The 13,458-nt window shown below is 54.3% G+C and overlaps 1 protein-coding gene across 5 annotated transcripts in view; it reads left to right on the top strand.

Moving 5' to 3' along the window:
- SLC6A6 (solute carrier family 6 member 6) overlaps positions 1-11,458 on the top strand; it is a 77,706-nt gene extending 66,248 nt beyond the window's left edge. For all 5 annotated transcript variants that reach the window (XM_047781766.1, XM_047781784.1, XM_047781747.1 and 2 more), the window contains 5 exons: positions 2,037-2,174; positions 3,327-3,429; positions 3,999-4,099; positions 6,267-6,437; positions 9,118-11,458. In XM_047781766.1, the coding sequence (XP_047637722.1) occupies positions 2,037-2,174; positions 3,327-3,429; positions 3,999-4,099; positions 6,267-6,437; positions 9,118-9,258 (654 nt within the window). In that variant the 3' untranslated portion in view covers positions 9,259-11,458. The remainder of the gene's footprint in view (positions 1-2,036; positions 2,175-3,326; positions 3,430-3,998; positions 4,100-6,266; positions 6,438-9,117) is intronic.
- Positions 11,459-13,458: the final 2,000 nt, after the last annotated feature.

The raw sequence follows: 13,458 nt of genomic DNA, 5'->3' as shown, positions 1-13,458 counted from the left end.
CATCCTTCCCCAGAACATTCTCATCTGCCCAAACTGAAACTCATTAAACACAAGCCCCTCCCTTTTCCTTCCCTACCCACCAACCCCACCCTGGCTTTTTGGTTCATCAGCTCCTGCATCCACACACTGTCTCGATGCCTGCATAGGCTCCATCCCCAGAGCCCAGAAAACTGAGGCCAAGAGAGCACCAGACCTGGCAGAGACTACACACCGCTGGTGAAGGACCAGAGCCACTGCTAGTTGGTCTTCCTCCTGAGGCTATGCTGAGATCCACAGCCAGTGTCAGGCAGGGATTAGAGGGGGTCCTAGCCTTTGGGGGGCACTGTGTTTGGCTGAGGGGCCATTGTATTGCTGGCCCCATCCTGGGGAGAGGTGTTGGGAATGTCACCTCCCAACAGCAAATGCCATCAGCAGCCAGCCTGCCCAGGGAGTGGGGCACAGTTTGTGAACAAATGGCAGGAGGGGAAGAGAGCTGGGGGCCCCTCCCCAGGTACTCACCCATCCCAGCCCCTGACACGCCTTAACAGCCATCACCTAATTGTTACTTTACTCTCATCATGTCACATCTTTCTCCCATCTGCTGAGTAGGCAAGATGCTCCCATTTTACAGAGAGGGAAGCTGAGGCTCAAAGAAGTCTGGGTCACATGGCTGTGAAGGGAGGGAGGCCTGGGGAAGCTGGTTGGGGGCGATGTCCTCCAGCAGTGAACGTGGACTTGAGGGGCTTGTGCTGGAGTTGGCCCTGATTCTCAGTGACACTGGATCTTCCTGTCCTTAATTTTCCAATCTCAAAAAAGGAAAGAACCAAAAAAAAGGGGGAGGGGGAAGAAAGAACCTTTGTTTTTAACTCTTCCTGAAGCTTCATGTTAGAGTTGCAGGGGGTCTGCTGTAACACAGTTGTGATTTAGACTCAGGACCCCTTTGGCTAACGCATCAATCAGAGCTCAAAGCACCAGCCCCCTGTTGTCTTTGGACACCTTCCAAAGGCCTCTTGACCATCTTTCCCCTGGTGAGGAAGAGTCAACTCCCCGGCCCCTTTGGGCACGTGAAAGGCACCGGCTCCTGTGTGTTCCTAATTCCCCTGGGACAGGCTCAGAGTAGCTGCTGGCCATGTCTTGTAGGAAGGCTGGGGAACATCCTGGCCCAGAGCCTCTTCCAGATGAAAGAGCAGAGGGGTCCACTCTTAAAGGCATCAGATGGCCTCTGAGGCTGTGCAGGTTGGCAGAGCAGTTTGGCTGTTGCCACCCAAATTAAATGCATCTGCATCCCTTAAACCGGAAGTTTACGTCTAGACTGTGCTACGGGTTCTTGTGCACAGGCTCCCCAAGACAGATGTACAGGAAGAGTCCTGCTCAGATTAGCAGCCTCAGAAGCTGGAAACCATCCGCAGGCACTGGTTAGATCCATGATGAGCTGTATCCACAGGCTGGAGCTTTACACCCCATTTAGGAAATGAGGCAGCTCCATGTGTCAGTGTGGAAAAACTTCCGGGATAAATCGCCGGGTGCAAAGTTTTAGAAATCTCACGAGTCACCCTAGAATGTTGCCTATGGACAGGCCTTTTCAATGGGCTGTTTCACCTTTGGGATCCCAGGGCTGTGTGCCTGGGGTCACAGGCAGCATTTGGCTCACACTCATGGGCATGTGGTCATGTGCACACACAAGTGTAAAGTTCTCCCACAGGCCCATATGATCCCCAAAGGGTTGAAAACCACTGGGTGACTCGGGTGGGGAAGTGAGGCCCAACTTGGCTGCGGCCTGTGTTCCTGGCCCGGCTGGGCACTGGAGGGCCCAGAAGTGAGGGAGCACCACCCTTGGCTTCAGAGAGGACCCAGACCAAAGTGGGAGGTTGCCATGTCAACACACACGCCAGCGAGTGTGCTGGGGCCGCGGGTCAGCATGGGTCTCAGAGCAGTGGTCAGAGACGGGGAGACGTGGAGAGCTCACCAGGCCTGGACCCGCTCACAGTGTGGCCTGGACCCCAGGGTGAGGCCTCCTCTCTCACCTCTGCCACTCACCCCTCTCCTTTCCTCCCCAGTTTGTTGAAGTGGAAGGACAGATCACATCCTTGGTTGATCTTTACCCATCCTTCCTAAGGAAGGGTTTCCGCCGGGAAATCTTCATCGCCTTCATATGTTGCATCAGCTACCTGCTGGGGCTGACGATGGTGACGGAGGTATGTGGCTCTCCCCTGGTGCCGGTTACCTCCCCTGGAAGGACCCTTGATTCTCTAAATATGTTTCAAAGATTCCTGGAAAGCCATACCACCTCCCTTCTTCCCTCACCACTGGAGGCAGTTGCTGGGTGATAGGACCAGGCTGGCTGAGCCCAAACCTCCTGCTTCAGGGGTCCTGCCCCACCCAGGGTTCAGCCCATGCTGGGGACACTAGGACCCAGCAATTGACCCAAACGCCCCGCCCCACTGCCCTGTTACCATGGCAACATGGTGGCCACCCACTGCCCTCTGACCCTCCCTCATCCCAGGAGGACTGAAGAAGGGGTGTTTCTGCTGAAACCCACTTTAACTACAGCTCTGTCCCACGACTGTGTGCCGTGGCCCCTCTCAGGCCTGCAGGGAAGAGGGTAATGTTCTCCAGGGTCAGCACAGCCCTCCCAGTAGGCATTGCAGGCGCAGTGCTGGGGCCCATCTGCTCGATAGGAAGTGTGTACACTGGTCAACGGGCAGGCAGGGGCCATTAAGATAGAAAAAGATGCAAAGAGAGGAAGGGAGCCAGAGTGCCAAGGGCAGCAGTGGCCCAGCGTGTCTAGGAGAAGCAGGCCAGGGAGAAAAGGCTGTCGGACTAAATAATGTGAACATGTGAGCCTGGCCTGGGCCTTCTCTCCCACACCTCTCCCCATACACTCCAGCACAGGGTTGCTTTTGCCCCTAATTCAGGGTTTCGCAACAGCCATTTTCCTTAGAGAGGTAAAAACAAATGCTTTTCTCAAAGTGTCTGAAAGAAACACCCCCCTGAAAGGCAGATCACAGGTTCACTCACTGAGCACCTGGACCTCACGGAAGGCTTTGGTGTTGGCCACACTGGGTTTTAAGCTCCTCCTTTGGAAGCAGCCTTCAGTGAACCCATCATTTGTGGCTAAACAGGACATATTTCACTTTCATTTTTCTACCTGTGTGTCTTTTTAATTAAATTCGTCAAACACGAATGAAGTTAAGCATGTTTTTGAACATGTCTCTGGTCGTCAGGACCTCTGCCCTTTTTTTCCCTTTGGGTTTTATATTTCTTATTGATAGGCCAGAACTCTTTCTATATTGAGGGGATTAAGGACCAAGTAACAAATCAAACCTTCTCTGGGTTTTTCTTCACAGGGTGGCATGTATGTGTTTCAACTCTTTGACTACTATGCAGCTAGCGGTGTATGCCTTTTGTGGGTTGCATTCTTTGAATGTTTTGCTATTGCCTGGATATATGGTGAGTAGAGCTGGTTTGCATACCCTTTCTCAAGTCTCTCCTTTGGGCTTCCTCTGTTTAGAAGCTTCAGAAACAGAACCCTAGTAGGAATTCATTTTGAGTCCAACACAAAAGCCTTCCCGGCCTGGACTTTTCTTCTCAAGGCCGCATCTTCCTATACAAGTAATACGACTGCAACCACACCAAAGGTTCTCCCCAAGCTCAAGGTGCAATGTGTGCAAGGATGCTTTGACCAGCATACAACTGGGCCACGCAGGGATTTGCCTTTGAGCTACCCTGCGGTCCTGAAATGGTCCATTCTGACCTTCTTGAGACCTTGGAATGGGCACAGCAGGATTTGGGATCTGCCTAAGGTTGCCAGAAAAATATCAGATGCCTTGTGACATGTGAATTTTAGATTATTTCATATAAACATCTGCCAAGGCTTGGGTCTCTGTTTGTGGCAGGGGGGCAGCATTATGTGAGGTGCAGGGGCCTGGGAGGGGCCCTCAAGCCCCTGCCGTGAGATTCCCAGGGTGGGTACTGCATGGGACACTGGCTCAGCATCTGCCTGCCTCACTCTCTTGCAGGCAGTGATAACTTTTATGACGGGATCGAGGACATGATCGGCTATCGGCCTGGGCCCTGGATGAAGTACTGCTGGGCCGTGGTCACACCTGTTCTCTGTCTTGTGAGTCCCTCCTGCCTAGCCGTGGGCAGTAGCCTTTTCTCCATGGGGCTAGACAGTTTTCCCCACTAACCCACAGTCTACTCAGTATCACTCAGTGCTGGCCCCTGACAAGCCCAGGGACACTCTGCTTGGGAGAGGGGGCCAGGCTGCTTCAGACAGTTCCCTCATGAAGGAGGGAGTGGGGAGGGCACTGCTGGCAGTGGAACGTGAGCAGGCACATCGAGAAACCTCAGAGGCTCTGTCACAGAGCACATGACTTTGCCCCAAACCCTGCCGGTGTTCATGGGCACAGCTGGGATCACTGGTTATATTGGGGGGCCTTGGAGATGTTGAATGGAGGCATCTAGACCGTGGACAGGCAGTGTTTCCCACACCAGGGCGGGCTGCACCTGGAGAGGGGATTGTCTCATCAGAGAGGGACTCTCCCAGGAACCAGGACCTGAGGGCAGTGATTGCATGTCCCTCAGGGCACCAGGGTTCCCATGCCTGTTGGCCTGGGATGTGGCCTTGGAGCCCAGGCACCCACTAGGCTCTACAAGAGGCTCTGGCAAAAGGAATGTCCAAAAGCTGCTCCCCCGCCAGCATTTGAAAGCAGGCTCGAGCTTGGAAGTCCTGAGGGACAGACGTCTATTGGGCTGGCCTCGGCCCAGACCATGGGGAGCACAGACAGCAGAAATGTCCCTTGTGCTTAGGACCCAGGTGCTGAGGGATAAATGGGCCCGCTGTTCCCAGGCCACTGTGTCCTCTCTCTCTCTGGGCCCCCGTTTCCCTGTTTGTAAAACATGGAGACTGACCAATGTGGGATGTGAGTGGCAGCCCCAGCCTTTGGTTGTTACTTTTACTGGTATGGCCTTTTCATGGAGGTGCATGTTCTTCCCATAAGTCATTTGGAGCAGCCACTAATCACACTTGGTGACTTTACTGTCAGTCATGAATTTAGTGGATTTCAAATCCCGAGTTCTCATCCTCACTGAACGTTTGTTATGGGCAACTCCTCTCGCTACTCTGACCATCAGAGTCCTCCTCCCTCCCTGCAGATTGGAAAGATCAGAGGAAGGCTGCATTCTGAGGTGGTAGGAAGAAGTCACCCTAGCGGGAAGTGGGACAGGACATGGCAGAGAAAGCAGGGCAGCCCTCTGTGGGGACCCTCCCTGCCCAAGCTACAGCCCACACGTGAGGACAGATACCACAGGGCCAGGCATGCAGTAGGTGCCTATTGGAGGCTGTCTGCAGCCTCATGCTCTCCCTTCCCCGGTCACCAGTTCTCACTTAGGTAGATTGATTTGTCCTCCCTTCAAGCCCCCACTATTAGATATTGAAGACAAGTCATTTCACATTGCAAAGCAATCCCAGGCCATCATGGGCCCACACTGAGAGACTGCTGTTCTGACTAGAAGCCAAAGCCCTGGGCCCCCAGCCAGCCCTGTGTGCTCCTCTCTGGGCCCTGTGGGTGTGGCACAGGCTTTGGGGCTCAGAACTCACCCCACCCCCTCCCATAGTTCATGGACGAATGGCTAGGGTGTAGCTTGGGCCGGACCCCCAACAGGACCAGGACACAGGCCCACATGCTGCCCTGGGGGCTGGGCCTGGGGCTCTGGGACAGAGGCAGGTAGGCAGCAGAAAGGCTTCCACCTATGTGGCTAGCATTTACTGTGCACCTGCTGTGTGTCCCTGGAGCTGCCCCAGGTGTCAGGGGAACAAGACAGCAAGACAGACACTGATTCAGGCCTGGTCAGGGAGCTGAGTGAAGAATGAATTGTAACCACACGCTTTCTGGGAAGGAAAGTGACCACCTGACTGAGCCTGGGGGAGAGGGGGCGCTGGGCGAGCGAGGCAGGACCATTAACCAGAGAGAGTTTCAGATGAAGGGAAGATGCAGAAAGAGAAGTTCAGTCAGAGCCAATAGCCTGCCCTGGGCAGAGGCCCCAGACCAGAGGCTGAGAAGCTGGAGGGAATTAAGGGTAGCTGGAGTGTAGACATGATGGAAGAAGCAGAGGTAGGTGAGAGAGGAACTCAAGCTTGACTGAGGCCCGAAGGCACCAGGGAGCCAGAGAAGGGTTTTGACCAGGGAAGCCCTTGGCCGGGTTTGCCCTGGGGCAGGAGCCCCTAGGGGGTCCAGGGGCCTGACCTGGTCCCCGGACCCCTGACCAGCCCCTTCTCTCCACAGGGATGCTTTATCTTCTCTCTTGTCAAGTATGTACCCCTGACCTACAACAAAGTCTATGTGTACCCCGACTGGGCCATCGGGCTGGGCTGGAGCCTGGCCCTGTCCTCCATTCTGTGTGTCCCCTTGGTCATGGTCATCCGCCTCTGCCAGACGGAAGGGCCATTCCTCGTGGTGAGCATGTAGGGGCCCGAAGGTGGATTGGGTGGGGGCAGGGTGCTGGCCATGGGCAGGTTGCTTGCCCTCTCTGGGCCCCAAACCCATCACTGCCCCCTGGAATGGTGGAGGTGGTGGGCAGGAGAGGGCTCTGTGCTGACCTGCAGGGCAGGGCCGTGGGCAGGGGGAGGAACTTTCCAAGCAGAGAACACGTGGCAGAAGGGCCAGGGCCCCTTGCGTTTGCAGGCAAGGTGGTGTGACTCCCAGGGGATAGTTTTGGATGCCAAGCTGAGAGCAGGGCTTTGTCATGGGAGCAGTGGGTGCTGGGTTTCCGGCATCCCGGGTGACACCAGAGACAGGGAGCTCAGGAGGATGGCTGAGCCCCAGCCCTAGCTCTTCCCTGACCCCGGAGCCAAATTTTGGGCCACCCCAGCCCGTGCTGATGTCCCCTCACCAGACATGGGGCCCCATCTGCTGCCCTCAGAAGCTACCTCTGCTCTAGGCAGAACATCTGGCTTCCAGCCTTGGTGCCCACCCTCTTCCTCCCCTGCAGCTCCCTCCCACCACGATCCTCGCAGAAATTCCTCCAGCAGTGCTGAAGATTCCGAGCCCTGGCAGAAGTTGGGGCTCTTTCCAAGAAATCCTTTTCTTAGAATCTCCCTTAACCTTTGGGCTTGGGCTGGCTCCAAGACGGCACTGTTTTGTTCTGGGCTTTTTTTATTGTTATTCTCTTAAAATTCTGGAGCCAGGATGTCCTGGGGCCCTGGCTCCCCCTTGGGCTGGCCTGGTTTCCTTGTGCGCAGGGGAACAGCCTGAAGGTGGTGTTGGTCGGGGGTGGGGGGTGGCCGGGCAGAAGGGGAGCAGACCAGCCTTCCCCAGACAGAGGAAGTAGGCAGGGGTGTGCCAGGGAGGAAGCCAGGCCCAGGTCTGTCAGAGCCAGGATGGCCCTTGGGTGTGTCTGCAGCACTAGACCCATTGTGTTTTCTCAGAGGACACAGGGAAGGACCCCAGGATTCAGCCAGAATGCTGACTGGCCCTCTCATTTGTCAAAATACTGGGCCTGGGACAGACCCAGCCCCTTCCTAGGAATTTCCAGAATGTCCCTACCACCCAGAAACTAAAGGGATAATCAGGGTCACAACAGAAGGTGCTGGATGTCTGTCCTGATGGGCCAATGCCCACAGCTCTTGCATATTTCCACTCTGGAGGGGAGGGGGACAGCCAACAAGTTACCCACTTGTGTCCCTGCAAAGAATAATGTTAGATACTGTTCCTTCCCAGGTTCAGAGGTTTGGGCACAGTGGGCAGTGGGCTTGGTGTGAGGGCAGAGGATTCGACTCTACCCTGAATTCACATCTGGTCCCCAGTCACAGCCAGTGCCCCCTCATCTGAAGCCAGTTAGCCTCTTTGCCATGTGCCTCTGACCTACCACCTGCACAGGTCACCAAGGGCCCTCCCAGCCATGAACTTCTCTCTGAGCTCTGTCCTGGAAGGTTCCTAGTTGCGTCTGCGCCTCCCACATAAATGGGGGCCCCCCAGAGGCATTTTCCTTGTGCCCTCACTTCAGGGCACACACCCACTGTACAGATGTCTGGAGAGGCAAAAGAATGGATGGGGAACAGGGCCCATCCCTCCTTCTAGCATTCCACCCCTCACCCTGTCCCTGGGGCCTCTGGTCTGGTTCCTCCAGGGCCCTGGGCAGCCCACCCAGGTGTGGGGCGAGGGAAGCGGGGTGCAACCCACACAGATGTGGGGGTACAGGGAAAGTGGTGATGCTCTCTGCTCTGGCCTTTGTCATCAAGGTCATGTGAGCCTGAGGTTGCCAAATCTTGCAAGTTTGAAAGAGCAGACGGATATTGAGATTTTCAAATGAAATATTGAGCTTTTAATGAGCAGCTTTTAAAAATTGGTTTATACCTAATCGACCATGATTGCCTAAGAGAGAGGGTTCTTTGCTAGAGGCTGCTTCCTGTTTAAGTCTCTGGATGGACACTTGGCAGGAGGGGTGCTGGGAAGCTGGAGACCTGAGGTCAAGTCCCAGTTCTGCTGTTGGGTTTCTGGGAACCCCAGGGAGGGCTCTTTCGCCCTGACCCTGCATCCAGACAGCCTGGGGGACAGACTTGCTCGTGCCTAGAAGTGGTATGAGGACTCTCTCGAGGTCCAGCCTCCCGCCCTTCTGTTGGGAGGGGCAGCACAGACCCAGGCAGTGGTCTCCAGGCCCTCAGCAGGGAAGTGGGGAGCCATCTGTAAGGAGGCAGGGCGTGGGAGACCGAGGAGCCTGGAGTCTCTGCTAGGGTATGGTGGGAGCCATGGGAGACTCATGACAGTTGTCCGGCCTCAAACATGCAAGTTGCAGAAACTTGCCTGCTTTGCAGATCAGAGAAATGGGGGGACAGTAGTAACAGGGAGGCCCATTTCTGCTGCTTGGGAGAAAGAATGGGTGAAATAAGTCAGAATTTGGAGGTGCGAGTCCCCATTCCTGAGGTGTGTAAACAGGGCGTGGCAAGGCACACTACAGCCCAGAACTCTGCCCTCATTCAGGACCTGGAGGGGCCCGAGTTCAGCTTCTCTATTTGCGGGAGGTCCAGAGGGGTAGTAGTTTGGCAAAGGCCAAACAGCACCCTGATAGGACCCGAGGTAAAGAGGGAAACCGGGCGCCCTGACATGCCTCCCTGTGCCTGCTCCCTTCCTTCTGCAGAGACTCAAGTACCTGCTGGCCCCGAGGGAACCCAACCGCTGGGCCGTGGAGCGTGAGGGAGCCATGCCCTACAGCTCCCGCTCATCCATCAACAGTGCCCTCAGGAAACCCACCCACATCATAGTGGAGACCATGATGTGAGCTCTCTCCAGCCTCCGGGCTGCTTTCCTGCTGTTTACTAACATTAGATTCTCATAGGACCAGGTTTACAGAGCTTTATATTTGCACTAGGATTTTTTTTTTTAATTGTCACAGAAAATGTTACTGTGTGTGTATGTGTGTGAGAGAGAGACACACACAGAGAGAGTGGTGTGTGTGTGGTGTAATGTGGATGTGTGTGTTTTGTTTTGATTTGAGGATATTTTGTACAAAAAGAAACCCTACGGGCAGATGTCCGGGGCGAGGCAGAGCTTTCATATGGAATTAGATGTATTTTATGAGAACTTGGTAAATTTTTCTTTGTATTTTTTTTAAGCATATAACTATGGATACATGTAGAAATTGTCATACACTTTTACCACTTGAATTGATCTTGCCAGCAATAGATCTCGTTTTCAAAAGCAATTCTTTGGTGCTTATATAGCTGGCAGAAAGTTCTGCCCCCTGCAAATGCAGGGGAGAATTTTTCTGGGACAGCAGACCCATTTTAAAGGTGTAGTACCTCACAAACCTGGTTCAAGTGAAGCAAACGGCGGCAGGGGAGGGAGAAAGGAGAGCGGTCAGGAGACCTCATGACACTTGTCTTGGCCAACAAGAGGGACGCCAGAGGAGCGAAGCCAGCCCTCCCCGAAGGGGCTCACTTAGATCCACAGATGAGGCCTGACAGCGAAGTTCTAATGTTCAGAGCAGTGTGTGGAGCAGAGTTCCTATAATTTTGAGGTGGAGGGTGGAGAGTCAGAGGCCTGTCAGAGCCAGTGGCCCACGAGGGAGCTGTGTCCTTTCTGGGGCGACCCAGGAGAGTGTGGCAGCCATACTGCAGGTGCTGAGGGCTCACACCAATGGGCCTGTCACACCTGGTGGGGTCCTGTCAGGTTCTACTTCTTGCCCAGCCGACATCATGACATATTTGGCATGACCCGAGGGGTGGGGGGATCGAGGGAGGGGTCCCAGGTGCTCTAGCCAGTGTCAGGAGTGGGGAGCTCCACCCTTGGCTCGGCCCTGGTCCCCCGGAGACTCTTGCTCAAGATCCCAGCCCCGGGCCACCCCAGCACCCAGCAGGGAGTGCCACGAGCGACCTCTGATTGGGGTCACATAATTCCCAGACTCCTCCAAGTTCAGCCACCTGTGCCACCCTGGTGGTGACCTGGGAGATGAGGAAATGCTCCCTCGAACCCACAAAAGCTGCGGTCAGGCATGCGCTCTGTGGGACAGGGATGAGGGGTGAGTCAGGATGTTCAGGGACGGGCACCCCAGCAATGGCCTGACCCAGAGCCTGTTTGGAGCAGCACTCCTCCTGAACCAGGAGAGAAGGTACTCCACCTTTAAAATACCAGCTTCGGATGCGCCTCCACCCCAGCCCGCATTCGGACCTAAGCTGTGCCATTTAAACAGAAACTTCCAAGTTCAGAGTCTAAAGTAAACCGAAACACTTTCACACACAAACAGCAGCGACTGCCTCGAGGGTGTGCAGCGCGCAGTCCAGCTCAGGCGTTTAGAGCAGGGTGCTCCGAGTCCTGGCACCCCATCCCCATATCCCAGCAGCGGAGGGGCCCTGGGTGTCCCCCCAAGGGCAGAGGCAGTTCTGAACCTCTCGTCCTTGGCGAGCATTCACAGTCCGCTGTCTCCAAACCACGTGCTCTGCCAAACACCCAATCCTATTCCACACCGTTAGCGAGCCTGTGTTCCTGTTGTACTATGTATTTATGGTTGCCACTGTGTCTGATTTGATTTTTATTGTTTCGGGGGTTTTTCCCCTGATTTTACTGAGTAGCAATGTGACCTGTTTTCCTTTGTCTTATGGAACTTTCGTTAACTAACCACTGTCGATGACTGGGGACAGGTGACATGAGGGAGCCCTGGGGGCTCAGACCCCGGGTGAGAGGCCACAGTGTTGTGGGTTGGTAGGCAAATTGCAACATTCTGGAAGAGGCCGGAGAGAGGCCTCTTCTTATAAGATTCCCAGACCAAATTCTAGACCAAAGACACATGCAGACCAAGTTCGCCAGGCCCTGCCTGGAAGGAAGGTCAGCCACCTCCCCGAGCCTGATCCTCGCCAGTCTCCTGGGCACCTGTCTCCTGTCTGAGCCCCTGGCTCTTCTGTATCCTCAGAACTCTGCTCTGTGAGCACCATGTGTGATGATGTGACTTTTATGTCTCTGCATAAAGAAAACTTGTGATTGGGGCTCATGACTCTGGTCCGCCCTCCTCTGGGCACTATGCCTGGGATGGGTTGGAAATTCTGATGCTGGCAGCCAGATCTACAAGGGATGCAAGGGAGATGTTTAAAGGATGCTTTTAGGAGGCAGAAGTGGGTGAGGCCCCAGGTAATCTCACCCAGGGAGAAGCTCCACTGAGCTGGGCCTTGGCCCTATTATTCCCTGCTATGGAGCCGCACAGTCAGTGAAGGACAGGCTTCCAGGGCCCCCCAGTCAGTGCCCTTGTGGTCAAATGGGCCTGTTCTCCCTGAAGACCAAAGAGCAGCCTTTATGAAAAAGGACATGCTCTGTCCCCAGCATTCAGAGCAGCACCCCACCCCCTGATTATCCTCTGGGGCCATCTGGACTCCAAGCTGTGGCTCAGTGGGGCAGGCAGCGCTGGTTCACCTGCCCCTGCCCCCGCAGCCCTCTGGGAGTGAGACACTAGACCCCTGTTAAGCTGGGAAGCCAGTTGAGGTGTAGGAGGCAGAGCCCCTGGGACAGAATTTTGCCTGAGGCCACATGGGAAATGCCCATGCAGCAGGAAGTGGTCTTGGGTGATTTCTGGACAATACACACTCCCCCTCTGTACCTCTGGTCCCACATTCTCACCCCAGATCTCCAGGACACCCCAAGATTGTGAGGAAGCACAAGAGGAGAGGGACCCCCTCCCCCCCCCTCAGCCAAGCACTGGGTGTTCTCATATCCCCAGGCGCCAGGGCACAGTGGTCAGCGGCCCAGCCAGCATCTCCCAGAACCATCCCTCGGGATGAGACAGTGCTCTGGGCAGCCTGAGTGCTAAGGCAGACTGCCTCCCTTCCCCATGCTGCAGACACAGGCCAGCAAAGCACCTGAGGCAGCTAAAGAGCCCATCCAGCCCGCAGACCCAGTGTCAGATGGCCCCAGGCCGGTCTGTCCACGTGGATGCTGTAAACATCACTGTGCAAAAGTCCAACAAGCACAAAACCACAGGAAAGCAAAGCTCAGATACCAAAACCTGGAGAGGAGTGTGGGCAGCCAGAAGCCAGGAAACAGCATTTCTCCCCAGTCCCTCCCTCTCAATGCCTGGCTTTCAGACTGCAGTTCCCAAGCTGTGTTTCATTGTTCTCCACGGTTTCACTACAGACATGCTCCCTGAGGGCCTGGAGCATCTTGGTGTATGTCTGGCTTCAAACTGAGATGTTGGCTCCATTTTTTTTTTTAACCCAGTTAATTCTTGAATCCCTAGCAACTGTGACTCTCAGCCCAAGAGAAAGCTGAGAACGTGGGTCTTGCCTCCTTCCAGAAATATGTCTGGCTCATCAGGACTTTTTTTTTTTTTTAAACTTCAAATATTTTTAAGATATTTTAAACTTTTGTAAAAAAAAAAAAATCAACCAACATGAGATTCTTCTGAGGAGGAGCATTTGTATTTGAATAAGAATTTTGGTGTGTAATTCATTCTTGCAGTATACAAGCTTTTGTGTATAACTGTTTTCTGATATGAATCCCTGTATTTTGCAGGGTTTTTCCTTTCCTCTTTGGCTTTTTAGATAAATACGTATATCGATATTTTAAATTCATCTTTGCTTTTTTTTTTAGAAGAGTTTGTAATCACCTTATAACATGAAAATAAACATTTCCTTTTTAAAATCCCAAACACGTGCCTTCTGTTCTGACACAGCTGTTTCTCTTTACATTTGGCAAGCACTTTACAGTTTACAGAGGGCTTTCAGTCCTGCCCCGGGGGGCTCCTCAGAGGGAGGTGTTATTCTCCAAAGTTGGAGACACTGAGGCAGAAACACAGAGGGGAGGTGATTGGCCGCAGAGCCCCCGAAAGAGTCCGGAGTCCCAACCAGGTCCACAGACCACGACCCACGGTGCAGTTGCTTCTACTGATCCTGCACCACCGCCCCATGCCTCTGGGAGATCTCAGCCAATCACCTGAGCCCCGTCGTCAGCGGGAGTGAAGCACCGCCCTCTTCATGCTGATTGGAGGCGTTGCTCG

Source organism: Phacochoerus africanus, chromosome 1 (assembly GCF_016906955.1).
Source record: "Phacochoerus africanus isolate WHEZ1 chromosome 1, ROS_Pafr_v1, whole genome shotgun sequence".
NCBI classification, from domain to species: domain Eukaryota; kingdom Metazoa; phylum Chordata; class Mammalia; order Artiodactyla; family Suidae; genus Phacochoerus; species Phacochoerus africanus.
The sequence above is the reverse complement of the archived record's forward strand: the minus strand, read 5'-3'. Positions and strand labels throughout refer to the sequence as shown.